General features: G+C 44.8%; 2 protein-coding genes across 6 annotated transcripts in view; one reads left to right on the plus strand and one right to left on the minus strand.

Moving 5' to 3' along the window:
* The window catches only part of AAGAB (alpha and gamma adaptin binding protein), a 77,746-nt gene extending 70,237 nt beyond the window's left edge, over positions 1 to 7,509 (plus strand). For both annotated transcript variants that reach the window (XM_030497385.1, XM_030497384.1), the window contains 6 exons: positions 488 to 571; positions 4,526 to 4,608; positions 5,035 to 5,128; positions 5,948 to 6,052; positions 6,538 to 6,587; positions 7,110 to 7,509. In XM_030497385.1, coding sequence (XP_030353245.1) covers positions 488 to 571; positions 4,526 to 4,608; positions 5,035 to 5,128; positions 5,948 to 6,052; positions 6,538 to 6,587; positions 7,110 to 7,187 — 494 coding nt within the window. In that variant the 3' untranslated portion in view covers positions 7,188 to 7,509. The remainder of the gene's footprint in view (positions 1 to 487; positions 572 to 4,525; positions 4,609 to 5,034; positions 5,129 to 5,947; positions 6,053 to 6,537; positions 6,588 to 7,109) is intronic.
* A 3,133-nt stretch (positions 7,510 to 10,642) lies between these two features.
* SMAD3 (SMAD family member 3) overlaps positions 10,643 to 27,322 on the minus strand; it is a 74,583-nt gene continuing 57,903 nt past the window's right edge. For 2 of the 4 annotated variants that reach the window (XM_030497383.1, XM_030497382.1), the window contains exons 6-9: positions 22,862 to 23,074; positions 21,527 to 21,664; positions 18,718 to 18,862; positions 10,643 to 15,343 (exon numbers count right to left, since the gene is read on the minus strand). In XM_030497383.1, the coding sequence (XP_030353243.1) occupies positions 15,220 to 15,343; positions 18,718 to 18,862; positions 21,527 to 21,664; positions 22,862 to 23,074 (620 nt within the window). In that variant the 3' untranslated portion in view covers positions 10,643 to 15,219. The remainder of the gene's footprint in view (positions 15,344 to 18,717; positions 18,863 to 21,526; positions 21,665 to 22,861; positions 23,075 to 27,322) is intronic. The other 2 variants (XR_003993128.1, XR_003993127.1) reach the window with 2 other exon arrangements.

Below are 27,322 nucleotides of genomic sequence, written 5' to 3' on the forward strand. Positions count from 1 at the left end.
ATTTACAACAAGCATTGCACCTTTTTCAAATGGTTAACTAAAGTTCTTTATAAACGAGGGAAAAGTAATTCTAGCATCTATTTTTATGCCATACAGCATTCTCAGAGATCTTGGGGTAAAAGACACCTTGCTTTTAACAGCAACTTAAAACTATTACTGTTAAATTTACTTACAGGTTACTAACCATGTGGGCCTCATACTAAATATTTAACAAAACCCCACTGAGAACTTGGGTGTATGTACAAAAGGCTGAGCTCACAGTTCATAATGCCTGGGAGCCCAGACCAAGAAGTGAGGCATTAATTTAGATTTATCTGGCCTCTCATGAAGCAAAGGCAAGAAATCTGTGCTTCCTAACAGAAGCAGTAATTTATATTGGCTGTGATAAGATAGGACAGGGATTCAGACACACAGCTCCTTACTTTCAGACATGTAATGGGTTTTGGACCAATTATTGGAGTACAGTGTCTCTGTCTTTTTGGTTTAGATGACTTTCCAGAGTCCACCGGAGTGAAACGAATTGTACAAGCCCTGAATGCCAACGTGTGGTCCAACGTAGTCATGAAGAGTGGTACGTAATGTGGAAATACTTCCATTTACTTGGAAACCTTTAACTACCTTTCTAACAACAAGAGCTGTTGCAGGAAATGTAGGAAGATCAAACTCTCATTGAGTGCTTGTCCTTATATCTCATTTCACAAAGCCTAATCCCAGCAGCAACCTTCCAGTGTCTGTCTGCTCCCTGACGTGCAATTTTCCACTCTTGGGGTTTCTTCCTTCCTACATCTTTTAACTGTGTCATGATTTTGGGTGCAGAGAGGCTTCTGTTAGTTCCTGTAACTGCAGGATGGTTCCTGGGACTCTATAGAACTGGGCTGAGAACTAGTAAACTGATAAACTTCTTTCATTTTCTTTTTATGTAGCCTTTTGTTTTTCATACTCCATCAGAATGAGGTTAAGGTGGGTTCTAACTTAATATACCCACTGTAGAGCAATAGAGAGCCATCTGAGATGGTGTGAAGTTACCTCACTAGTGCTAAAATAGTTTTCTTAATGGCTCGTTTCCTGCATTTGACAGATGCCACATTAGGGAAGAACAGAACTTAGTCACACGTTCAGTTCTTCACGGGGGGGAAATTCCTGTGCATCATCAGTTTGTTCTGTAAAAGTCAGACTCCTTGGAAAGCCACATTTTCTATCTCCACAGTGCAGGAACCACACAGCATTGATGCACGTTGCTACAAACCCCTCAGGAAGGGAGCTATATTTGGAAGTTGCTGCAGTCTGACTGTGCCTTCAAAGGGAAATTGTTGAGCTCGTTTTACTTAAAATAAAACTTTTTATGACCTGTAACATATCTTTTGTTTTCAACTTCCTCCTGATCCTGGAAACTGGCTGCCATGTAAATCACACTTCAGTTTTACCTGCTGAATTACCTCTAGCAGCTGGCCATGTAGAAACCGTGGAGTCATACTTCACGTGAAGATTTTTCATAGAGCATAACATATTTGTGTAGCAATAAATGCTTATAGCACTGTTAAGTGTAGCCATCCAAAAAGCCAGTGTTACAGCATTGCCTTACTTCTCTTTGTATGAGAATTAAGTTTATAGATAGGGCAGGAATGACTTGTTTTCAAGTACAAGCATTAAACCCATATTAATTTAAGGTGGCTTACCTTAAATATTTAAGAATTCTTAAGTTGTGAAGCAGATTTTTCACACACCTAGTAAGAAGAGTCTTGACCTTTTAGGTTTTTTCTCTAACCATTAAATACATTCATTCTCTCATCAATTCATAAAGATGGGTATTAAATACAGCATAGCTGAGTTATAAACATTCTTATATCATGTAATACCAAATAAACAAAGTAGTATTGTCTCCAGTAAAAGAAAACCAAGCAATCTTACCCAAGAGTCTCCAGACTTTCCTTTTTGGAATTGGTATGAAGCTGTTGGTTCTCCAGGCCTCAGAGCAGTCTTCAGTCTGAGAATCAGGTGGTTTTCTTACCCTTGTGCAGAAGAGCGTGAGTAGTTCTTCACTAACACCTACCCCCACAAAGGTAGTGCTTTGCTGTTGTCCTTATCTATTCCTTGAAAAACAAAGCTAACTGATCTTAGCAGCAAGAAACGACTTCCTGGCCTCTGAAAGAGGCTTCTTGCTACTTTCCTGCTTAAATAGGTGCTTTAGTGCTCCCAGCTGGAGCTGGTTACCTGAGGTGGGGCCAGGAACGAGCCTGGCTCTCTACAAAAAATCAGCCTGATTGAGGGGGACTAAACTTTGTTATTTAAACAAATGATGAATTTTGACGTTTTAATTCCTATTTTATATGGAAATCGGGATCACCACATGCTAACTAGAAAGAGACTTGAGAAACACTAGATAAAGGCAGTAGAAAACATTTTGCAGTGACATAAGCATATATGAATCTCAGACCCATGCTCACAGCACAGTGTGCTCGAACTCTGCAACTACTAATGAGTGATACCTGTGAAACTATGGACTCCATCATATTGGAGCCACCAACTGTTACAATAAGTGGAGTGAGATAATTTTTGGCTTTGATGCTGTCAGAACACTGTGTAAGGCATCACCCACTTCCTGAATTGCACCCAGAAGTTGAAATAATTTTTACATCCAATAAAAAAAAGTCTTTAGGAAGGCTTTTGAGGGTGTGCCTGCAACCAAGTGTTACGTCTGCCGCCTGCCTGACCACGGGTCCAGAAACAAATAGCTGCTTTTCAGAGCTCCCTGCTGGAGATTCCAGTGCTTTCTAACTGGGACAACGTTCTCTAATTACGCTGCCTGACGTCTTGTGTATGTGGTGGTGGTGGGGATGGGGCCACTGTCCTCCTCCTGTACAGGCTGAACTCTTAATCATAGATACGAAAGAGGTGCATGATTAGATCACTTCATCCACCCCGCTGCCAATGTGGGAACGTTCTCTCTCAAGTACACTCTGGACTGCAATGTCCAATCTAGCTTCGGATGACTCAGACATTGGCAAAATGTCCATCTTTAGTTTCCCAAGACGACAGCTCTTTGCTCAGCCTGCTGAAACTCGGGGAAGCTGCTTTGGTTTGGGTTGAAGTCCCAGTCGTACAAGTCAATTGCCTGTTAATTTGGCTGTCAGACTTCACGGGCTTTCACATGTCTTGCAACTGAATGTTTTTAAGGCAATTCCTTTGACTAGACTGATTCGCTTCTTCCCAAACCTTTGCTGAGTGATGTGTTAAAGCAGTAAAACCCTATAAAACAGAGCAAGTTGAAACAAATACCTGCTGGGGGGAGCATGAGGGAGAGGCCTGGGACAAGACACGCATTAGCCTGAGTACACAGTGGAGATTATAACAGGAAACGAGGGCTTAGTAATTCTCTAATGGAGACGTGTTTACATGTTTTCTAGAGAGCTGATGGCTTCGGTTACACATTCAACTCTTCAAAATGAGATTTTGTATAAATGGCAAGTCAGTTTGGACAGTGCATGAACATGACATCACCTCAACCTTTCAGGCTAGAGCTTAGTCATTAGGGTAATAATTCAGAACACTTTTTTTTTTAGGGAAAAAAAGTAATATTAATCTCTCTGCTGGCACAAGTCACTGTTTCCTGGCTCTTTGTAGTACAATAACTTCATGCTGGTTCTTTGTTAGTTGATGAAAATTCACGTATTTTCAGAAAAACCTCCTCAGTCCCTTGTGTAACTGCAGCTATTCCCTCCCCAATGCCAGGCCAGCTGAACACGTGGCTTAGGAAAGAAGCCCTCATCATATTATCTATTATGCATATATTTTATTTTAAAATAAAGTTTTAAAAATACAGTTAGTGTAATTTAAAAATATTCCCCTGCCTCTGTTAACGTGGATGATTGTTTAGGTTTACATTTGAATTCACTGGGGTTTTTTAGGTTGGATTTAAACCACCACTGAAATACAGAGTGGGTGAGCAGATGTGGACACCTGGCAGTGTGAAAACACATTGGATTTGATGGTTGGGTCCATCCACGAATTCGGAGTTAGATATTTAGGTATTTAAGAACTGCCTTTGCATTACTCTAGTGCTCAACCTGTTTTGACAACATGTGTATAAGCAAAGGCGCTTGTTGCATTTCCTGTATCTAACCACAAACCCAGCGCTGCTTCCCATGGACGGTGAAAGCAGGTCCACGGAGCGTCAGCAAACAGCAAGTGCTGCTTCTGTATTTTGAAAACTGCCTTGTTTGGAATCAGAGACATTTGCCAGACAGAGTCCTAACAGAGCAGGGACTTCCAATAAGAAAGAAGAGCTCACATCTCTTGTGCCCTACACATCTAATCCCTGTTGGTAATACGTAACAGTAAATGTTGTGAGTATAGTTTAAAAACAGAGAATATGATAAATTTTTGCTTAAAATACATCTTCCAGTGCACTGACCCAGTTCCACAGGGTGCTGTGTGTCTTCCCTGAGATATTCTCCATCCTGTCTGTCAGTTACTGTTTGTATTAACATTGCATCTTCTGTCACAGTAACTGCTGGTTTGTTTCCAGACAGGACCCAAGGCTTTGGTCTTCTCAGCACGTTAGCGGGTGCGAACTGTAGCATCGGGTCAGAGGAGAGCCAAGATACAGAAGTAAACAGTAATTCCTATTTCTTGTTCTTTGCTCATACTGTTTCTTGTGTTGCTCTTCCCTGTTGTCACACTTGGTGTGGTGGGAGCTTGCTTTTATTCCCTCCTTTCTCAAGGGGTGCCATCACAGCCTGTTGCGCATGTTGTTTTTCATTAATATCCAAGAGCAGTGTTTTGTGCAAACCAAAACCTATCACTTGATAGTGTTATTTAAAAAACAATGACAAACCTATCATAGAAAACCTTCATGTAGTACCTATTCAGTGTTGCAAAAGTGGCTTTTCATAATACACATGGTACAGGTTTTGCAGTAAGCAGCAGTTTTAAGATAAAGACTGTTTTTGAAGTCAAAACAGGAAGCACCTGATACGCTGATTATGTTTTTAGGTGCATTATTGGGTACTCTAATACCTATTTGTTTCCTGACAGCCCAATCCATCATCAGCAGACAGAGAAGAATCCCATTTAGACAACAGGGAAGATGGAGCTAGCACAAACAACCTACAGATGGACAGCATCGTAGGTAAGCTCTTCTTCTGCTTGGCAGATATACTGGAGCAGGCACCCTGGCTGGGATGGTCCTGGAAAGCCACTGGCTTCCCATCAGTGAAAAGTATGGGAGAAGTGTGCTTGCCCCAGTCAGTAGAGAATAATTACTGAGTTTGGGTGTTCTCCCTGAAAAAATGGGCCTAAGTTTGGACGGGACAGAGCCCCTGCAGCACTACCAACTGGAAACATTCAGATCTGATTTGGTGACATTTCGTGGTGCACATACCATGTACATTGTGTGTATCTAGAAACTTCCATGTAGGAATAAAGCTCCAAGCTTTAGGGTTGCAGACAAAAATCATTAAGAGTTTGACCCAGCGGGAGGTGAATGAAGCACGCTCTGCTTGGGTCAGCCCTAAGAGGTTCAAGTGTTTTGAGCTACAGGTCCTTAAATAATTGCAGGAGATGGGACTTTCTTCCACATTTTATGTGGAGATATTCTAAAGGATGAGTGTTGTTAGTTGTGGTCTAAGCACGGTCTCATTACTCTTTAATTTACTCCGTGGCTGCTCCCAGACAGATCATTTTATAATAAGCAAGAAACCTTAAATATTGGATGAACTCAAAAACACTCTTGCAACACAATGTATCAAAATTAATTACCTCTGTAATGATGCTGTGAGTTGTCTGTATGAACAGTCAGTAAATTAAATGTTTCTTTCCCTCCTATGGGGCTGGAATTTGCAAATGGGCTTTGCAGATGTTAAAATACTGGGCGCATCAGAAAGGCTTTGGTACCTGCTGCCAAAATGGAATAACTTACCCTAAAGCAACCTCCGTGCATTTATTTCAGACCCCGTGTTAGACACGGACATTCAGGAGCTGGCCAGCCTGACCACCAGAGAGGGTGACCTGGAGAACTTTGAACGGCTGTTTTCAAAGCTGAAAGAAATGAAAGGTAATGTAGCAGGTTCTGAGCTCTATCACCTACTCCAGTCACTCAGAGGCATGAAAGCCAGTGTGGGAGCCGGGGAGGTTGTACAAATTCCTGTTCTCCTCTCTGAGCTTGTTTAATCTTTTCATTATTTGCCCTTCACTTGCTTGTGAAGGAAGTAGCTGTTGCTCAGGTGACTGCTGTCACACTGATTTTGTTCACCATGAACTAATGCTACAGTTTTCTCTAAACAAACCTATAAGACGACTTATTTTTAAGCTCTACAACTATCTGCCAATCTTGCAGTTCAAAGCAACAGATGAAACGCGGTGCACTCAGAAGCATCGGCTTTCTGGCATTTGAGAATTGCAGTTGCTCTTACTAAATAGGATTCATTTTTGATGATCTTAAACTAGTTTCTTGATATTCCCCCGAAGCCAGCTGCAAAAGGCATTTCTCTCCCTGCTCACTCCTGAGGGTCACAGCCTAAATTCTGTTCTTCTCCACAGATAAAGCTGCAACGTTGCCTCATGAGCAGAGGAAACTACACGCGGAAAAGGTGATGGTTTGAAATTGCTGCTGAAACTGTTACAACTGGGGTTTTCCTTTCTAAGCCATAATTACTTCTCTTGTAGAGTTCCTATATTCAGACTAGTAAGAACAAGGCACACAGTCCCAGGGAGGACTGTTTCCTGTCTCCCAAGGACTGAATAACAGATGGGGGATTCTGAAACACTGGAAGAGGCTTTCCCCTGTCAGAATGTCTGAAATGAGGCCCTGCAGCCACCGAGGGTCTAAGTCAGCTTCCAGTTAAGTCAATGGGAAAGCCTTGAGCTCAAGGAAAATTTAATATGCCTTAATTAGCACAGGGCTGGTATCAGATGTGCCTCCATGAATTCCAAATTATTACCTCTGTGTTGCTGACATTCCTTCACTTCAGAGAGGATTAGCATTGTACTTAGAACCGTGGTTGCTACATTTAGCTGCTGCTCAGTTTCTATTTTCTGGATGGTAAATGCAAAATCTTCAGTCACTTGAGGGGAATTTTTTCCCCTTTCCCATCTTCTTCTGCTATTTTTAGGTAGCCAAAGCGTTCTGGATGGCAATTGGAGGAGACAGAGATGAAATCGAAGGTCTCTCCTCGGATGAAGAAGACTGAGTTCTGTAGCTGTAAGCACTAGAGCAGCCCTCAAAGAGGGATCTTTTCCTGCCATGAGTGTTCATTGTGAAAGCCCTGTTTAGCTTTAGTTGCTTTATTTGGTTAAAGGGCTCCCCGCATCGGTGTAGTAAGTTACACATTCCACAACACCTGATGGTTACAGTGGTTTTGTCTGACTGTTCATTTATTCTCTCAGAGAGAATCCTGGAAGGTGACACGAGCACTTAGAGGAAATAATAATCCGTTTACATTTTCCAAATTAACATTTTTATTGTTTCCTCTTTTGAGTTTAAATAAACAGATTTACTGCTGATTCTCTCTACGTATGGCTGCTGGTGGTGAAGTGACTACTTAATTCTAAACTCAACATTTTAGATGTAGGCCTGTTTGATGTTTTTATGTGGCTTTATAGCTGACTTACTAGTTAAAACAAACCAGATTTATATGAGCCATGAAGAGAAAGTTGCTGAATTGTGCCTGTTGTGGGCTGCCATGCCAAGGCTGCAAGGTTAATCCTGCTGAGTGCCAGAGCTATGAAAAATGGCCCACAGGCTTGGAATTGTGTTTGTGGCTGTAAGTAAGTGGTCCTTCCCGGGAAATCAGGTGTTGTGCCACACTCCTGGGGTTGCCATTAGAAACTGAATTTGGGATTAAATGCCAGATTTTTGCTGCTGTTCCAGGGGTGAAGTTCCCTGCCCAAACCTTCTGCACTGCTTGGCCTGCAAGGCCTAACAGAATGCACAGACCTTCTATTAGAATTCTATTAGAATCCCAGACTGGTTTGTGTTGGAAGGGACCTTAAAGCTCATCCAGTCCCAACCCCCTGCCACGGGCAGGGACACCTTCCACTAGAGCAGGTTGCTCCAAGCCCCTGTGTCCAACCTGGCCTTGAACACTGCCAGGGATGGGGCAGCCACAGCTTCTCTGGGCACCCTGTGCCAGTGCCTCAGCACCCTCACAGGGAAGAGCTTCTGCCTCAGAGCTCATCTCAATCTCCCCTCTGGCGGGTTAAAGCCATTCCCCTTGTCCTGTCCCTACAGGCCTGTGTCAAAAACCCCTCTCCAGATTTCTCGTAGGCCCCTTTAGGCGCTGTCATCTGTTGATGACAGTATTTGACAATATTGTCATCTCCTGCACTGGCACACAGCCACACACTGACTGGAGAGCATAAACATGCGAGGGACGTGGAAGACAAGAAGGAAGGCATTAGGCTGGTGAGGGAAGGAGAGGAGAAAGGTAAATCCCGTCCTGTCTCCTTTCCTTCTGCACTCAGCTGTCAGATACATGGATAGAGACAGCCAGCAGACCCCTGCTGAAGAATCAGCCCTTCCCTGGTGCTTGCCCTATGAAATGATATGTATTTCCCCCAAGAGCGTTTCCTTATCAGTCTGAAAATGCCATGTTAAGCAATCTTATTCAGGAATTTTGAAATTAAGTTTTCCAAGGTCTTGTTTTTTTCATGTCAATAAATTTCGTGATCTCGAGACAGTGGCTCTGCGTAAGTTATTTGACAGCTTTACATTTTGAAAGCACTTTCACAGTGGTTCTTGACATTCACTGCCTCTTCTTTTAAGATTAAGCAGCGCTACAATAACAGGCTGCTTTGGAATGTTGTAAGTCATTCCCTGGGAAAACACTGCAGCATTTTCAACTCTTCAAGAAATAGATCTGAAGCCTTGTTAGCGGTTTGAAAAGCATTTCTCATGCAAAGACTGAGCGGTAGCTCCACCACAGTAAAATTCTGATTTTTAAGAAGAAATCTTCCTTTTACAGGGATACGCATAGAGACATTCAAAGGAACACACCTCCCAGGGCCACCTCTTCCAAACAGGATGATAGAGAACAGCTCCAGGCCTTGCCATGAATCTTAACCCCAGCACAGGGAGCTGTAACGAAGGACTGAAGGGGGTTCCTTCCAAGTAGGGAATGGTTTTCCCATGTTTGTTTCTTGGTAGCTGAAGACTTGTTTTTCCCTTCCTAAACACTTGTTGTGCAATAGCGATAAATGGCAAAAGTGCAGAGGAAATTAATTGTTAGGTCATTATAAATACAGTAAATCGAGAGTAAAATTCAACTGACCAACTCCAAGCGTGCCACTGGTTGCTGTGAACTTTCAACTCTGAAGGCTACAGAAATGCCGTGTTCAACTAAATTATTAAAAGGAGAAAATGGTACTTTTGCATACAGTAACAGTGACGTGTATCTCAGACAACCGTGACTGCTCTGATCGGGTTAGAGACGTGTGGGTCCTGAGCACCCAGGGTGAGCACGTTTCCATCTGGAGCCCCAACGCTCCCCAGTTCCAGGGTAACCAAGGGCTGGGAGGCAATTCCCAGTCCTGGCCTGGCCTTTCAGCTTCAGGTACAGCCCTGGTGAAGGGGTAGGATGACACCCGCAAGACTCCCCTGCCCGTACAGGCCAAGGCTTGTGACCCAGCTTCTGCCTCAACCGAAACCTCTGTGCAACAGGGATTCACTCTTGCTTTTTGGCTAAGAAAGGCTTCGACATTTTTCATTTTCAATCAAACCTGCATTTTGCTCCAACTTCCCATTTTAGGGCAGACAAGACTGTGATCCTGAAATCCATAATACATTCAGGTGACAACCAGCAGAGCTCGCAACTCAGAGCTGATGTACTACATCACACTTGAGTTCTGGCAACCCCAGTACAAAACCTGGACGAGACCCTTTTATGACCACATTGTTGGAAAAGTGAATGGAAAAAGTATTCTCGTAAATCCTGTCAGGAAAACAACAAAAAAACTCCCCGAGTTTGAGTGAAACCCGAGGAGGAACGTTGGGAGTTCACGGGATTAGATCACCGTGTGCCTTGGCTCCGGTAGTGATGTTGTTTGGGGAGTGCTCTCTCCGAGGCCAGCCGAATGCTGTGGCACCTGACCTGCCTTCCACTGCAACAGCTGCTTCCCTGGACATTCCATGGCTTGGAAGTGCCTCCCAGCGGTGGCAGCAGCCACAGAGACACCTCCATGGCACCCAGATCTCTGCAAAGGACTCCCCAACTCTGCAGCCACCTCTGCTCAAGCTCCTCGAGCAGAGGAGAGGAGCAGCGTCATCACCGCAAAGAGGGACCAGCGACTCCAGACACCTACCATGAGGAGTAATAGCCAAAAATATTCTGCCTGAGAGATTAAGATGGGAGTAAATCCTTAGAGCCAGAGTGCTCCACTTCCACTGACCTTTGAATCCCGTTAGTTAAAAGAACTAGTTGTATTTTTAATTACTTTTTTATATCTGGCTTTAAATTCCTAAACAAAACCATCCAAACTGTAAGAAGAACAAAGCTCTTACCTGTAACTGAGATCTCACATGGATTACTGGGAATAACCTCCATTACACACACCTAAAGGTGCTGCTGCCTCTGAATTATCTGTGGCTTCAAAACTCCAACTGTGTCCTTAAATATATTTTGACAATATTGTTATTTTCTCATGAGCCTCCGTTTTCCAATCAAAGTTTATTAAAATGTCAAAAATAGAACTTACAGTTTCACATAGGAAAGAGGAGGGCATACAGAGTACAGGCCTTTAGTAACAAAATAGGTGATAATGCGTAACAAGCTAAAGCACGTAGGAGGCATCACTGCCCATTAACATACAATCTCAGGTTAAGAAAGTCTAAACTAATGCAAACATGCTCGTACATATCCATCAAAGGTGGAAAGCGGGATGCTGCCACGGGGAGAGTGAGCAGCAGGGCCTGGTGCAGGCTCCTCTAGTAGCCACGTACTGGAGGAAATGTAAGATGAACCAAAAACATTTATGGAGTAATTCGTTATTGTCTTTTTAAAGCCTCATACCTCAGAGCAGACCTGCAGAGCACAACTCTGGAACCTGACCGGGTGTTAAAAGGTACAACAGCAACTTGGGTGAAGGCTCCTGCTGGGGAAGTCCTTGCTCTGCTCTAGTCACCAGGGGTTGTTGCTCAGGTCTGAGGGATTCTCTTATTCTCACATCAAACTGCCTAATTTCTAGCAATCACCAGAAAGGAACATCTGAAAGGTTCGTTACTCTGGGTCCTTATTTGCCCTTTCTGTTCAAAATTAAATATTTGATTCATCTGAATATTCCAGAAAGACAACATAAATACAAAAGCACGTACATGATAAAAAACATCTACTGAACTTCTTAACCATACCGCTCAATCAGCTACGATAGAGTGACTAATTATGTCTCATTCTAGCTTACCAGCTTATTTGTGAAATCCCATTCCTCCTCCCTATCCAGTACCTTAGAGACCTGGGAAGCTCACGGGTGTGTTGTGATGTGGCTGCAATCCTCCACTGAGCTGCGCTCCTCTTCCTCCCTGTGCTCTCCCGGCTAGTAAGTAGGACAAGGCGCTGTGTCAACACTTGCTGGAGTCCTGGGTGTTCTTCACCCTGCGAAGGACTCCGCGTGGTTCGCACTATGCTGATCCTTAAGGGGAGAGGAAACTAACTTCTCTGTAATTCTTTCTCTGAGGTTACCCCCAGCCTTTCCAAGCATGGAGGGGTAGCCAGAGCGTTGGGGAGATCTGTTACGGTTAGATTTCTCCACCTTTGTACACAGCCATGCTGATTCCTGGAAATTAAATCAAATGAACAGCACTGGATTACTTCTAAGCTTAACACAAAATACAAACCGAAATTCAGTTCAATACATTAATAATAATAATAAAAAAAACCCCAAACAGAACAAGACCACAGTCATGTAAAACCACAAGGCCATCAGTGTCATCTGCCAGCAGCCAGGCCCTTGTGTGTGGCTACACCAATTTAAAAGAGTCCAAGTTCCTGCTAGTGACTCTCTACTAGTAACAAAAATGCATGAAATATGGTAAAACTAGCCAAGACTACCACTAAATGAGAAGATTTTCCAGTACAGGCATGGAATCTAAGCTAGGCCGTGGCTGACTGCGTACTTTTGTGCTACATACCAAAGCTACTTCCGTAAAGTTTTAGGGAAACAGGGAAACCCGCCGTCCTCTCCGGCCAAACGCCGCCTCTTCCCTCGCATTAGTGTCCCGGCCAACGGCGCGATTGAGCAGGTTTCTCATCTAAAGGGGAATTTGCTTTCATCTGCCCCATCCACTTCAGCTGTGCAACATCAAAGGAAGCTCGACCACACCATCCCCTGGATCCCAGCCCTTCCCCAGCCTCTCTCTTTGCATGGTCCAGGACTTTCCCTTTGACTTTATAAGGTAACTTTAGAAACCGTAAAGCTTTTATGAATTAGTGAGAAAGCAAACAAAGGGGAGGGGAGGAAATTCATACTTTAGTGGAGATAATCCTCTCCATTTTATCTAACTGCTGCTAGACCAGCTTACATTTTCCATTTGAAATGATTTTACTTGGGGGACGATGAGGTGAGATTAACCAAAGTTTTTATGCACAACCCAAATCCCATTTTTCAAAAGGCAGCTATTAGTAACAGCAATTAATTATCTTTTATCAAGTAGAAGATATAAATCTGGTTCCTACCAGAAATCCAGGCCCAAATCTTAGTTTGGCTTCGTGCTATGGTCAGGGTTCATTCCAGCTTGCAGCCTCTGGGTCAGGCCAGGTCCCTGCACACACCATCACCTGACACTGGAATTTAAGATGTCATTTCTGTTGCTAACGCACAAGGCTCCACAGGGTCCAACTTCCTCCAGGATTATGTGGACAATGAAAACTGTTTGTTGGCTAAAATGAGCAAATACAACTTAAAGATGCTCAGGGAGGAAACCTGGGGCCATCTTACGTAGCAGATCTTTCCCCCCCCCTCACTAAAACTCTTCTCAAAGTCAGATACTTCCACAAAAGCCAGGATAAATTTTTGCTTGTGACCATGTTAGAAACCTGCATCTGAAAGAACATGCCAAATCCATCCTCAACGACGGACAGACCTACTGTTTAAGTGGCTAGAAAACACTATTTTATACAGCTGCTCTTATTGCACAGGTCCATGCAATCAGAGGTTTAACTAAAATCATACACATTACAAAAGCTTGAAACAATGAAAGTCCTAGAGAACCTCCAGCGCTATGATACAAGCCATGTGGCACAGTGAGAGCTCCAGTCCAGATTCCACAAGATGATATTCCTGGATGGTTCAGGAGCCTGTCCACCACTGTGTGTCTTCCTCGGAATTCCAATTTCATGTACAAAATGTCACTTGTTTCCAGGAGAAATCTCTCTACAGCATCCCTTGGTGTGCCTGGTAGAACAAACTCCAGCAGAGAGCCTCACAGATGGTCTGTTCCTGGGTCTGCTGAACATGGGGTGTTTCATGCCCTGTTTTGCTGATGCTCAGCTCCAAGAGCGTTGGGTTTTTGCAGACCAGGCAGTGGGCTTGATATCAGAGTGGTCTCAAAGGAAAAGCCTCTATAGACAGGCAGGTAACTTGGGAATTCCTGATGGGTGCTTGAAATGCTACTGCAGTTGGCACCCATGTGGGACTGCGGCGCTCTGGAGCTGCAAACCACAACCTGGCACTGCAGGAAAACTGCTGCTGAACTCGGTGGTGCTGCTTGGTTTTGCATCTGGGAGCACAACAGGACTAAAGCCTGAACACAAAAGTCCACCCGGGTCTGTCCTTCCCAGAGGCAGATCTAGCTCCTGTGTTTGCCTTTTGTATATAAAACCAAAAAAGACAAAAAAGATTTCCATAGGAATCTGATTATCACTTTCTCCCTTCCCCCTTCTAACAGTTTGGCACAAATGCATATGATATTCAATACAGATATAAAGAAACAGATAATTAGATAGCACTGACAAAGTTATGAGACTTATTTGGCAAATGTGAACCATAAAAACAAGTGCTGAGGGTTGGTTTTTTCCAGTTGTGGGAGTTGTTTGCCATGACAGTTGCTGCAGGGAAAAAAATATTAAACAGTCTGGAGCATGTATGTTTAAAATGAACGTTTTATAATACAAGTAAATACACTCTCTCCCAATTTCTCCAGGCAAAAGCACATCTCAGAGCATTTGAATCAGCTGAAATACGTTTTAAACAGAGGGGATTTGTGTCTGAGACGTCCTGGTTCATGTGCAGTCACATGTGACAGCATGGGACTACCTATTCAATTGCGTATGCTGAAAGCGGCCGTGAGGGCCTGTTCATTTCCATCACAAGAGCAGACCTGGACACTGAAGTCACGGAGCCCTGAAGTCTCCAGAAGTGGCAGATCCCATCCAACAGACTGAGAAAATAGAATACAGACTTTTGGTGGTTAACGCACACTGACTGCAGGGTAAGGAAGGCTTAACTTAGGCAGAGCTCTGCATGTGACAAATGTCTGTCTGTGAGCAGCTCTAGCCAAACATCGCTGCAGCAATATCAGAGGAGCCTTCAGTTTGGCCTTTTACTTCATGTCAATCCAGTCTGAGACCATCAGGGTATCAGCTGCATCCCTCAGGCGTGAAACAAGACTCCGTCTCCTTGTTAGCAGTCCAGCGTGGGAAATTCATTCCTTTTTGGAGCATTATTGGGGGAATTAGTTGTCCTCTGTGCTTTAGATGCTTCCTTTTCCCCCTTCCTGCTGCAATCCCAGGGAGGACAGGCATGGATTGGGTGGATGGTGATGGGAATGCACAAGAAAGGCTCATCCCAAAGTCCCACGGTATCTGGCTTTTCAGAGGCGCTGCATGACATGAGCCTGGAGCTGTGTGAGGCAAATGGGAAGCTTCCTCTGATCCCTCAGCAGCTCCCAAATGCTCACAGCAGCGCAGAGCAGGCGGCCGGAGGCAGAGCACTGCCTCCTCTCTGCTGAAACAAAGTCCAGTTCTTCATCATGATAAACTTCAGCCTCAAATTCTAACTGCAAAGGCCCAGAGCGCTGGAACCAAAGTGCTAATGGTTTCAGTGGAAGTGGCTTAAATGGGTATTCAGTTTATAAAAACAAAACAAAACAAAGAAAACCCACTTTCTTTTTAGCAGATTGTTTTCTCATCACTTCAGTAACTGGGAATTCGTTTACTATGTGTTTTACTAAGGGTTAAGCCAATTCCATTTTCCAGTCTTTGCTCCCCCCACCCATCCCCAGGAGATGTTTCCTTAGGAGACGCTGGAACAACGAATGCTGGGGGAGCCCATTTGTGTGAGGACCTTGTCCAGCCACTGCAAAGGGCCGTTCAGATGCAGCTCAATCCAGCAGGGAGTACTGGTCACAGTCTGCCGCCTGCGAGAAAGAAGGGGTTGGGGGAGAGAAGAGGAAAAAAAGAACAAAACTTCACAAATGTGAAGAGGTTTTACAGCTACTGAAGCATTCTTTCCTGCTTAGACAATAGTCTTGCATGTGAGGCCAAAGGAATGTCTCTCTCCCCTGTAACACGCTTCTGGCCTGCACTGCCAACTGCTTTTAAAATCCTACCTTTTCTCTTTACGTTTCTTACGATCCCAAAGGAGCAGCTCACTACACAGCCTATTTACTACTCAGATTCCTGAAAACAAGCAGCATCGGATTCCCTGAATGGAATGGAAGGTGTTTATCTAAGCAAAATTCTTCAGTTTTCTTTTACAGACCTCATTTTGCCTCTCCTGATTAGACAGCAACCTAAGCATGTTACCAAATAAGTTAAATTTCTCTATCTATAAGCCAATACTCTCATTTTACCATCTGCAGGTTCTGGTAGGATGTGGAAGTGACAAAGAGATCCCCAGGCAGCCTTTCGGACTCTCCCCTGCAGCCTGTTTGCACAGCTCAGGAGGATGTGCTGGATGGTTGAACCCTACTCTACACGTGCTGTGTAGGGGTTCTCCAACAGACCTGTGCTTGCCTGGCTGCCTTGAAAGCAGCAGAAATGCTGCTGTGTGTGAAAGGTTGCAAACCCTCTCAGAAAAGCAGAAATGTGGTAATAAAACGTGTTTTAAAATCCCTCCAGAGTTGGTGGATGTGACTGGAGAGTAGAGGGGGATGTATTGCTGGGTCACTGCACATCCCCTGCCACAAAGCACCTTCCCCCTCTCTCCTGTCCCCCCCTCTCTGTTACTCTCCCTGGGGCCAGACCCCATGGAGTGTCTCCAGATGGTAAAGCAGGGAGGGATGGGGAGGAAGGGAGGCCAAGGCACAGGGCATGGGGCTCTCCCTCCTCTGCCGAGGAATGGCCTAAGCCTTGTTCCAGGCAGAGAGGCAGGGACAGCTGCTGTGGAGGAGGAAGATTACGAAGAGAGAGAACCAGCCTGGAAACAGCCTTGGTTTACACCCTCACTTCCCACAGAAGCTGTCCTTGGAATCTGTCTGTGGGAGGGAGAAGGCAAAGTCTGCGGGGCCCAGGGAGGAACTGCTGCTGCAAAGGGGACCCTTTGCTCTGTGAGACTGCCCTGGGCTCCCACCAGCACCCCTGCCCCTTACCGGACTCCGGGCACAGCTCTGCAGGGCTTTGGCCAAGGGCTGTGACCCATTCTGCTGATGACTCCGCAGTTCTCTCCCTTTGAACCAAGGATGGAAGCAGATCCCTGATGCACCCCACCCGTTCCCGCTCAGGCCGTGCCCAAGAGTGGGTGTATGACAGGGCCTGCCCTATGCAGCCACTTCATGTGGTGAAGTGTTCGACATTAAAGGGTGTCTCATGAGCTGTTTGGGCAGGAGGACTGCAGGACAAGGAGCAGAGCACCTCTCACTCTGACAGCAAAGCACACAGGCTTCCCAGGTCCAAGGAAAACCTAGTCTCCCTTAACTGAGCACAAAGCATTCCCCTTTGCTGCCTGAAACCAGTGTGAGCCATCCAACAACCCTTCCAGCAACACTGTACAGAGACCCACTGCCCATGGGGCTGCTGCACTTCTGCCCTCTGCAAATACATCATGGCAACTTCATTCAGCCTTCCCATCGAGATGACCAACCTATTGACTCCAGCCTTCCCAAAAGGCAACCCTCAAAGCTCCCCATCCACGCCTTCAGCCTGTGGGCTCTCACTGCACAAAGGAGAAAGTCTGCATCATGGGCTGCTTGTGCAATTGGCTTCCCCCCTTTCCCTCCACCAAATCCCTGGCACACCAGAGCACTAAACACCTCACCAGTTAAGACTGCTCCAAAGGCCAAAGAGCTGAACCAGAAATCACTGGAACTGCACTCTGGATGCCGCTCCTGCAGTACCATTCTCATATGTGAATCAGTTCAACAAACAGATGTGCTCTGACAAAGGCAATTAGATGTAGTATTTTGTGGCAAGGAAATGAAGGAGCAAGAGAGCAGCTTCGGCGCGGTCAGCGCGAGCGTAGGGTTTCACTGACTCCAATACTCTAATGAGATAGTTGACTTTCCGTAAGTCATGCTCATCTGGGTTTCATTAGGAGCGTGGCTGCGAGCCAGGGCTGAATGCTCTGGCCTGGGTGCAGGACAATTTCAAAACAAAATGGACTCCAAACATCTGGAGAAATGAAGAAAGTGGGAGAATAACGTGCAGGGCGCAGGCTCCAGCTGATACTAAGGCATCCGTGCAAGGGGAGCACGGGCAGACAGCCCTGTGGCTCCGGGAGACAGGGGCTGCCCCGGATCTTCAAGGAAGGCCACAGATTTAAAGGGTATACACTCAAGTCAGTATTTCAAAATCACATTTGGCTTAAATCTTTGCCAGCTCTCGTAAAACAACATTAATTTTCCAACGAATTTCATCTCTCCTGCTTGTAATATTAAACACTGATTTCACTCCCTTTGCTACCTAGGGACATTGGCTTGCTAATGGAGAGGAGCGACAGCAACACCAGCTATGGAGCACTCATCACTTGCACCATGTGCCCCGTCCTCTGTATTGTCAGAATAACCACCAGACCCTACCACATCTCCTTTTTTAGCTTCAATATTCACTGGAAAAATAGTAACCCTGTTTATCCCACTGCCTCTGGTCACATTGAAGTAATTGCCCTATGACAAGCACTAAGGAAAGGATGAGGAGATTTAACTATAATTGTGCAGCAAGTCTTAACAGTTCTTCCATACATATATTTTCAAGCCAACCTGCTTTTACTTTAACTCCATTAGTTCCTGATAAAGGAAGCATCAAACCCAACCCATACATATTAGGAAGCACTCACACTGATCCTGCCTGATCACAGTGTAGTTGTAAGACACTCAAACTATCAAAACCACATCTAATTTAAAGAAAAAACAATGTAATAGTTCCTACACAGGCCATCTGGATTTATCTGCTGTGCTTCAGGTAAAGCTCTTGGTTCGTAGAACACTGTGCCCAAATACACGTGGTCTTCCCTGGTGTATAGTATGATTCTTCACTGGGAGGGTGGTTGCCCAGAGAAGCTGTGGCTGCCCCATCCCTGGCAGTGTTCAAGGCCAGGTTGGACACAGGGGCTTGGAGCAACCTGCTCTAGAGGAAGGTGTCCCTGCCCGTGGCAGGGGTTGGAACTGGATGAGCTTTAAGGTCCCTTCCAACACAAACCATTCCATGATGCTATGATCTGCATTACTGAGGAGACGCTGTGCTAATTCCCCCCTGCTTAAAAGCTGAGTAAAGCAGCTTTGCAGGACACTGTCCTAGGCTGTGGAACACAGGGGTGGCAGTGGCAAGCACGAGAGTTTCATTTGGAGGGTCTCACCTATATTCTGCTCCCCATCCCTTGACAAAGCTCATCCGAATCGTGCACATCCTGGTCAGCTGGTACACAGCTTCAAAGCCCTGATTCACAGACTGAGCCAAGAGAGCGGCGAATTCCTGGTTGTTAAAAATCTTCAAGTTACATCCTGTGAGAAAAGGTCATGACAGGAACAAGGCATTAGCTTAACCAGGTTAAGAAAGCCATTTCTAAGGACGGAAAGAAACTCTGTGCTGCTCCCCCATATCCTCAGAACGTGTGATACTGTACACAGACTGTTTAAACACAGCATTTCAGAAACAGGAATCAAGGTTGCCACATTTCCACAGCTCATATGCTGAAAAGGAAGAAAACCATGTTAGACAGAGAACGATGAACGCTAGAGCCCACACAGCAGATTGTGATCTACGAGACCAGACTTGGGATCTGCATATGGAACCTCCTCTTATCTCCTTTACAATCATTTCCCTCACGTTGTAATTTAGAAGCCTAACTATGACCATAGCACTTCACAACAGCAATTGCCAAAGGGCCTGAAAAGAAAGGAATGCACAGGCTAAAACCAGGAACTCACTGGTGCTGGATTTACATGGGGGCCACCAGCAGAAGTAATGGAGAAGTTCTGAAGTGAAACTGCTCTGGCAAGCCAGAAACCCAGGGTTATAAAGGCTGACAGCAGAGCTGCTCCTGCTGTAACCCTCTCCTAAATTTATCCAGTGCCTAAGAAACTTCTTTGAAAATTGGAGTTTTCCCCCGATGTTTAGACTCAGCTAAAAGACAGAACAACTTATTCAACAGCCTTCCAGTACCTAAAGGGGCTGACAACAAAGCTGGAGAGGGATTTTTTACATGGACAAGGGGAATGGCTTTAACCTGCCAGAGGGGAGATTGAGATGAGCTCTGAGGCAGAAGCTCTTCCCTGTGAGGGTGCTGAGGCGCTGGCACAGGGTGCCCAGAGAAGCTGTGGCTGCCCCATCCCTGGCAGTGTTCAAGGCCAGGTTGGACACAGGGGCTTGGAGCAACCTGCTCTAGTGGAAGGTGTCCCTGCCCGTGGCAGGGGGTTGGAACTGGATGAGCTTTGAGGTCCCTTCCAACACAAACCAGTCTGTGATTTTATGATCTAACAGTTGAGGTGATAAAGGTGAAATATAACGACATCTCTCAGTTTAAATACATAAATAAATACCCAACTCTTCAAAAAAAGCACTGCTGCTCTTGCTTTCTCTCACATAACCATAAACAAGTTAAACTCTGAGACTTGGCACACAACTAATGTTCATTTGGGATCACATATGGGCCAAGTCTGAAAAACAACCATTTGGACTGTGATAAATTGTATTTTGCTAAAATCACTTCTGAGCCTACTCTCTTGGGCTGGACTCATACTGTCATCTGTTTTGGGTCGAACTGCATATAGCAAAGTGTAACCACGTGCAACAGCTCAGCAGCTGCAGAAACAACGAGCCATTTCTGTGACCATAAAAAAGCACAGCCCAAGAGCCATGGATCTTGCAGAGGGTTTGAAGGGATGCTGTGTCAGGCACACTGGAGACTAAGGTGGAGAACTAAGAAGGATGAGAGCATTGGGGCTGGACTGAGCACAGAGCTATTGCAAGGAAGGCATAAAACTTGATCAGGATCTGCCTGCCAAGCTGTTCAGACTCCAGGACAGGCTGGGAACAAGTTCCTCCAGGACTGTGCCTAGGAGGAGCGGGTACAACTCCATCCTGTCAACGAGGGAATGAAGAAACTTGCTTTAAACCTAGCAGAGATTTGAAGATGAGTCTGAGAAGGCGGCCAAAGGCTGTGGCAAAAGGAGGGAGAGCTGGAGTCCAAAACATGTGCCTTAGATGAATCTGCAGCGGAAATGTGGGTTGTTTATGTCTTCAGATGTTGACTCCAGCCGGGGTGGACCCTTGTGATGTGGCTGGAGAATTAAGTCATGTTTGCAACACTGGCAGCTGCTTCCGAAGCATCTGAGAAAGGAAACCCACTAAGATGGGCCAGAGCCTGCAGTGTGTGGATCTCTTCTCAAAAGAAAGATGATCTTTATTCAAATATTTCTAAACAAAAATGGTTAGTTTTTAAATACACACATACTTTTAACTGTAAAAAAATCAGCTTCTGTAAGCCCAGCTAAATTCCATTTCAAATGGCACCCTCTCGTACTCACTCTTTTGCATGTATCTAACAAAAGAAGTATTTTTTTCCTAGAGAGATGCAATAAATTCTCTTGTAATCTTCCAGCACACTTTAGACAGACGTTTGCAAGGCGCCTGCAAATGAGATTTCCCTAGAATGAATCTAATTCAGAAAGGATGGGGGAAGTTTTACTACAGAACAGTAAAATGCATCAATTTAAATTTATTATGGGTGAACCTAAATTAAGAAAAAATGTTTACATTATAGACTTTTACTTTAAGGTACAAACCAAATTACAAGCATAGCTATCACAATTATAACACAATAACGGGCTGATAAAACACTGCATGGAACAAGTGGTAGATTCTGCTCTTAGTTCAGCTTAGATCCTGGAGTACTGTTTCTTCCTACCTGTGCGAATGTAGTGCAAACAGTTACTGGAGCATATGCAGTAGCTTCTTTTATCAGTACCTTCATTCTTTATGCTACAAGAAAATGCCCTGTTCAAGTTGTCAAGTTGCATATAAACAGGGTAAAAGTTTCTGCTTATTGCCAAAAACAGGTCAGCAAACCCATGCCCACCTTCAGTGAGAGCCTGCTTTCCATAGCAAGTCCCCATCTGCAAAAGGTGAGGCCCACGTAGGATCACAGACCAGGCACCCTTCCTTACCTGGTGGAATCTTGCAGACTGTTGCTGGGTGCCAGCCGTAGCGTTGGTTGCAGTTGGGAGACTGGACAAAAATGGCACTGTCGCTAAGGCACTCGGCAAAGACCTCTCCACCAATGTAGTAGAGTCTTACTCCTCTTCCTAGGAAACACACAGCACAGTTTTGGTTTAGCTTAGAACAATCATCTGCAAGAAGAGCTGGTAGAGACGTAGACACCTCTGCATGAGGCAGCTCGCAAAGCACAGCTGAACTCCCATTAGGGAGCAATAAATCCACTCTGTGAGCGGGTTGAGCTGAGGAAGGCAGGAGGACCAATTTATAAAGCCAGAATTGCACCCTCTGGCCCCACTGTCAATCACAGCCAGCCTGCATGCGTTTACCACCTCACAGACTGCTTACTCCAAACAGAGATGTCTCTGATATTTTCCAGATGAACATTCTATCAGTTAACATATGGTTTTCAGCCTTTTCTGAAAGTCATCGCAGCTGGATACAACTGTTTGCTTATTTAGTTAGTGATTTGGAATTAAATTATACAACGTTTTCAAACCATTGCCTCTTGCTTGAGATGACATTGTATACAAGGACAAACATACACTTCCCATAGGAGTTTGCACAAACTATTAAAATCTCAGTTAATAAAGAAACAAATTTCACCAAGACATTTTTGTTGCTCAAATAAACACTTGCTGTGGTCTTACATTCCTATTTGAATATCTTGCTTCCATTCTTCCATAAAGCATAAGGAGCCTGCTGAATTTAAAGACTAAGTTCTGAATCTTGGTGAGTTTTTTGGGGCTTGGGGTTTTTTTGGTGCTAGAAGTCATGTTAGAAACAAGGAAAGATCCTCCTCTATGAAGTTTACTGCTCAGGAAAGGGTGTAAAGGGGAGCAAGATTAGGACAAAAAGCAGGTTCATTTTTGACAGAAGTCAGCAGAAATCATAGCAAAGCATAAGCAATTTTCACCTTTTATTAAAACTGTATAAGTTTGGGATATTCTATTTAGTGCAAGTTCAACTGAAAACAAAACTGAACGTTACCTTGAAGTATAAGCAGGAAAAGTGGAAACTGAGATGAAAATCAAGGAACTAAGTTTCCATTTATAAAAGAAACAGAAAATAAAATAGTGCGGGGGGGGAAGGAATTCACAAGATCACCACTAACATCCATCCAAAGACAGAAGAATGCATGTAAAAGTTTAATCTCTGTCTCTATTACATGCCGTGTTCTAAAACTGAGCAAGCTGTGTGCTGGTTAGCTAAATAAAAAGCTTTACATGCAGGTCTCCACCTTCCATCCTGAAAGACACCGACTAACCCAAGGAAAGAGCAATTACCAATGTGTCGTCTTGTGAGCTCCACTGCTGCGTTTCTGTTCACGTTGGACAGTAAACCAAGGCAGAAACGTTCAGAGTTAGAGGGGTCAGTGAAACCATCCACGGTCATAGAGGGCTGAGAGGCGTGGAAAGTCTCTCCCACTCGCTGGTTGAGTTCATAGTAGGATATCGAGCACCAGAACGCCGGCTCGCAGTAGGTAACAGGCTGCAGATCTGCACAAAAGAAGCAGCAAAATGAATCACAGGCCCTCGGGAAGGGAAGGGGGAGGATGAAAAAAGCGACTGGTTTAGAATATTGTTCTGCCTCATTCCTTGGGCTCACTTTAATCACCAAACTTTAATTACTTGACAGATTTTAATGGACCGCAGCTAGAAAGTTACATCACCCTGGAGCTTTTGGCACATGGAACAAACACAGTCGAAGATATTAGTCACTTAGCAAGCGAGGTGTCACTTAACTATCTTCATACTTGGAGAGAATTTTTTCTATACTATAAAATGTGGGATCACTTTTAGATAGCCAGTACCAAGGAGAGAAAAGGAAGAAACAGAAAACCTCAGACAGGACAGAGCACAAACCTGCCTTCACCAACACAGGTCTCCAGAACCCTCTTGCTGTGCACTTACACTAAGCAGTAAGTCCAACTTTCATTCTTACTGACTCTATGATCTCTCTGGCACTGGTGAAACCAGTAGAGTCGTCTGAAACATGCAGTGATATGTAACATGGGCATCGAAGTGATTTAAAAATTAGATGCTTTCTTCCAGTGCACTTGATCTCAAATTATCGAAAGAAAATGCATTTCCTCACTAGACAATGGCACGTCTCTTTTGCTGGGCTTATGGTCTGACTCAGCCTGTGGACTCAAGTCCATGAGCAGACTGAGGCTGAGGCAGTCTCAGGAAGACAGTACTTCATCCACAAGAAAGGTGGGACATTCAAATGGCATCGAATGATTTAAGTGCTCCCACTGAAGCCAATGTGGTTTCAGCAGAGGAAGGCTCAAGTCAAATTTCTTGGAAATACTGCACTAGATGATGCCCAGTCCTGCTGCAAGCCAAGAATCTGCTGAGCAGAGGAAGCAGAGAGCAGACTGAGCTGATAAGTGCTCCATTCCCCTCATTCAGCACAAGAAATAAAACCAAGAGAATTCCCTCCAGTCCTCCCCCAGCTTATCACTTCATCTCCATTCGAACGGTGCTTAAAAGCAGAAGAGAACAGCTTCCCATCTGGCCAGAGAGTTAACATCAAGCAGCAAACCCCAGGTTTTTCCATAGGCTTTCCCATCTGTTGCTCTTGCAAGGCTCAGGCGAATCTGGGGCTTAAGAGATCAGCTCCAAAAAATCAAAGACAGGTTTTTACTATCCCAGCCTCCTCTCACCCTGAGGAGAGTGTCTCGATAGAGGTTTGAGAGTCATTTCTCATCTGGTACCTGCTGTTACTCCTTTAGAAGCAGGCTGAAGCAGCCAAAAGCCATGTTGGTTTCCTCTCCGTACTGTGGTGTATGAGTTCCCAAAGTAGCTAATAATCAGAAAAAACCCTTTGGTTTCTGCTTTGTTAGAAGCTTTGCTGGCAGCAAATAAGGAATTGAATAAAAGTGCATTCTGAGGAACTCTTAATCCTTAGCAGAGCTTCAAAGTCTGTGAATTTTGAAGCCTATACCCATTCCCCACACCTTTCACAAACTCTTTCCTAATTATATCATTGAAAAGAAAAATGCTCTATCACAAGCGAAGCCCCGTGTTCCTGCTCTCCTCCACACATTACGCCCACAAAAGAAACAACATATCTTCCTCTTATGGAAAAGGACATCATGCTCAAAGTGAAAGCTAACAGAAGGCAGCTCAATACAACAGGGGTCTCTACAGCAACATAAGAGATCTGGTGAGCAGATTGTCCCATTTTAAACATCTTTACAGCTTAAAGCAAGCCCCTCTCCTGATACACACAAATGATACTGAACATGGGGCTTGCAGCAACCTGCTCTAGTGGAAGGTGCCCCTGCCTGTGGCAGGGGGTTGGAACTGGATGAGCTTTAAGGTCCCTTCCAACACAAACCAGGATTCTATAAACTTAGTGTCTCTGCCGCCTTCTCTTGTATGACATACGTAGTTTTCCCACTGGAAATGGCCACATCAGGCATATTTCTCCAATACCAGCCTCATTTCATCCATTAACAGCTGGGGCCCACAGCAGGATTTGATTAGAGGTCCAGCAAATACCAGAACTAACCTGAGCCTGTGTCCACCCAGGTAAGAAAACAGCTTATGTTCCACATGACCGTGCTGTTATTCCACAGCAAGTGCCTTTCTCACCGAAAGGCTGCTCAGCTCCAGAAAAATCAAATCAACTCTTTTAAATCCTTAAGTTACATCCTCGGGTTGGTACTATTTAAGTTATAAAACCACTGAGGCCTGTACTGCTGCCTATGGTTTCGTGGTCCTGCCCTTCAGAAACCACCTCCGCTTGCTTGCCCCTCAAGGGAACTGTGGATTCCCCACTGAAGGATGTACGGAAATGTTATTTCCGGCTTATTTGCAACTTGAGGAAAGACACAAACCAACAAATCCTATTTTAAAGAAAACCTGGTCTCTAAAAAAATGCAACCAAGCTTTTAATGATGCTGCTTTCTGCTGTGATTTGTGGGCTTAGGCTTCAGCTTAAGCTGTCAGGGGATGGGCATGTTTCCTCTTGTGTAAGAGCTGTGCTGAATATTCATGTTCAATTTATGGATTTACTGTTTGGGGAAAAGTAAGAGAATGTAACTCTGCTAAAGCCAAAGAATCCTGAGGGGGCATACAATCAAATAAAACATGATGCATTAAACCCAAGCAAACCCTGCCTGAATGATCTCCATACAATTTCAACCTTGGCTCAACTACAGCTTTGCTTTCACAAGTGTCCACTGAGTACTGGGATGCTGCCCATATTGCATCTTCCCTACAAGACAAAAGTACTATCTATTCATAGAAACATAGAATAGCTTGGGTTGGAAGGGACCTTCAAAGGTCATCTCATTCAGCTGTGGAGGAAAAAAAGTCTACTGGCTTCAGTGCGTGCTCTAAACAGAAGAGTGGTGGTTCTCTTAATTTCAGCCCGTGCTTTTGATACACATCAGAAGTTACTGATCTGTGATATCCAACTGGATTTGTTGCAGACATATTAATTCTAACTCCCTCAGGAACAAAAGATGAATAGGTGTGCACGCTCCCTTCCCCTCCGTACACTTTGAGAAGGGCTGTCTGTTCTCTGCTTTGGGAAATGGTGTTTCAACACAGAGAGGAACAGAGGCTTATGTTCCTGATGGATTTGACCATAGGGGATGTGCTTATTTCACTTACAGCTTTTGCGTCAAGTGTTTTGCGGAGCAAACACTGACAATGGATTTCCTGTACACCAAGGGACTGCCTCGCTCCAAAATAACAATGTGCATGCAACCACAGGCCTGGCCCTTGGCCAGTGTCAACTCCCTGACTTCATCTCAAATGTCCATATAACGCTGGCAACTCTCATTTTGGTTGTTTTCTGTATCTTCTCCAGTCCGCATTTCAGTGATACAGAAGAGATCACTGGATATCTATAACTTCCATTTAAAGCTTATGTTTGACAACTGAGAATTTGACAGCATGAGCTGAAAGGAGTCAAAAAATAAATCCCAATATGTTACCTTGCAACACTTTTGTGCCTGTGAATGGAAAGATGAAACTCCCTGAGTTCCTTCAATCCCCTACTACAGTCTTACAGCTTTATGCTGAAATACGTACACTGCACCTCAAACAAACCTCGCTTTCATTGTCCTACTTGGTCTGGCCCAAGTTCATTGCCTCTGTAATGCCCTGGAATATGGCCATGGGATTTAAGTCCAAAGTTCAGCTTACACTAAGTGAACTGTCTTAAAAGCTTCAAGTAGTTCTGGTCAAATAAATGGACATCAATACCGTGACGTTATTTTCTTTACGGCAATACTGCACTGCTGCTGGGAGCTTGCTGCTCATTACCCTCATTGCACACGATTGTGTTGTTTAAATTTCTATTCCATTTTCTTAACACCCAGAGAAAGCCTGGTTAAACTTCTGCAGATCAAAGTACAGCCCCAGACACTGAAGCATTCTGCTTACCCACAGAATCCTGTAGCGCAGCAAACGCAGGAGCGCTGCAGGCCATTATCATCCCATTCCAACCCCGTGCCAGGGACGGGACACCTTCCACTAGAGCAGGTTGCTCCAAGCCCCTGTGTCCAACCTGGCCTTGAACACTGCCAGGGATGGGGCAGCCACAGCTTCTCTGGGCACCCTGTGCCAGCGCCTCAGCACCCTCACAGGGAAGAGCTTCTGCCTCAGAGCTCATCTCAATCTCCCCTCTGGCAGGTTAAAGCCATTCCCCTTGGCCTGTCCCTACAGGCCCTTGTCCAAAGCCCCTCTCCAGGTTTCCTGGAGCCCCTTTAGGCACTGGAGCTGCTC

Source organism: Strigops habroptila, chromosome 9 (assembly GCF_004027225.2).
Source record: "Strigops habroptila isolate Jane chromosome 9, bStrHab1.2.pri, whole genome shotgun sequence".
Classification (NCBI taxonomy): Eukaryota; Metazoa; Chordata; class Aves; order Psittaciformes; family Psittacidae; genus Strigops; species Strigops habroptila.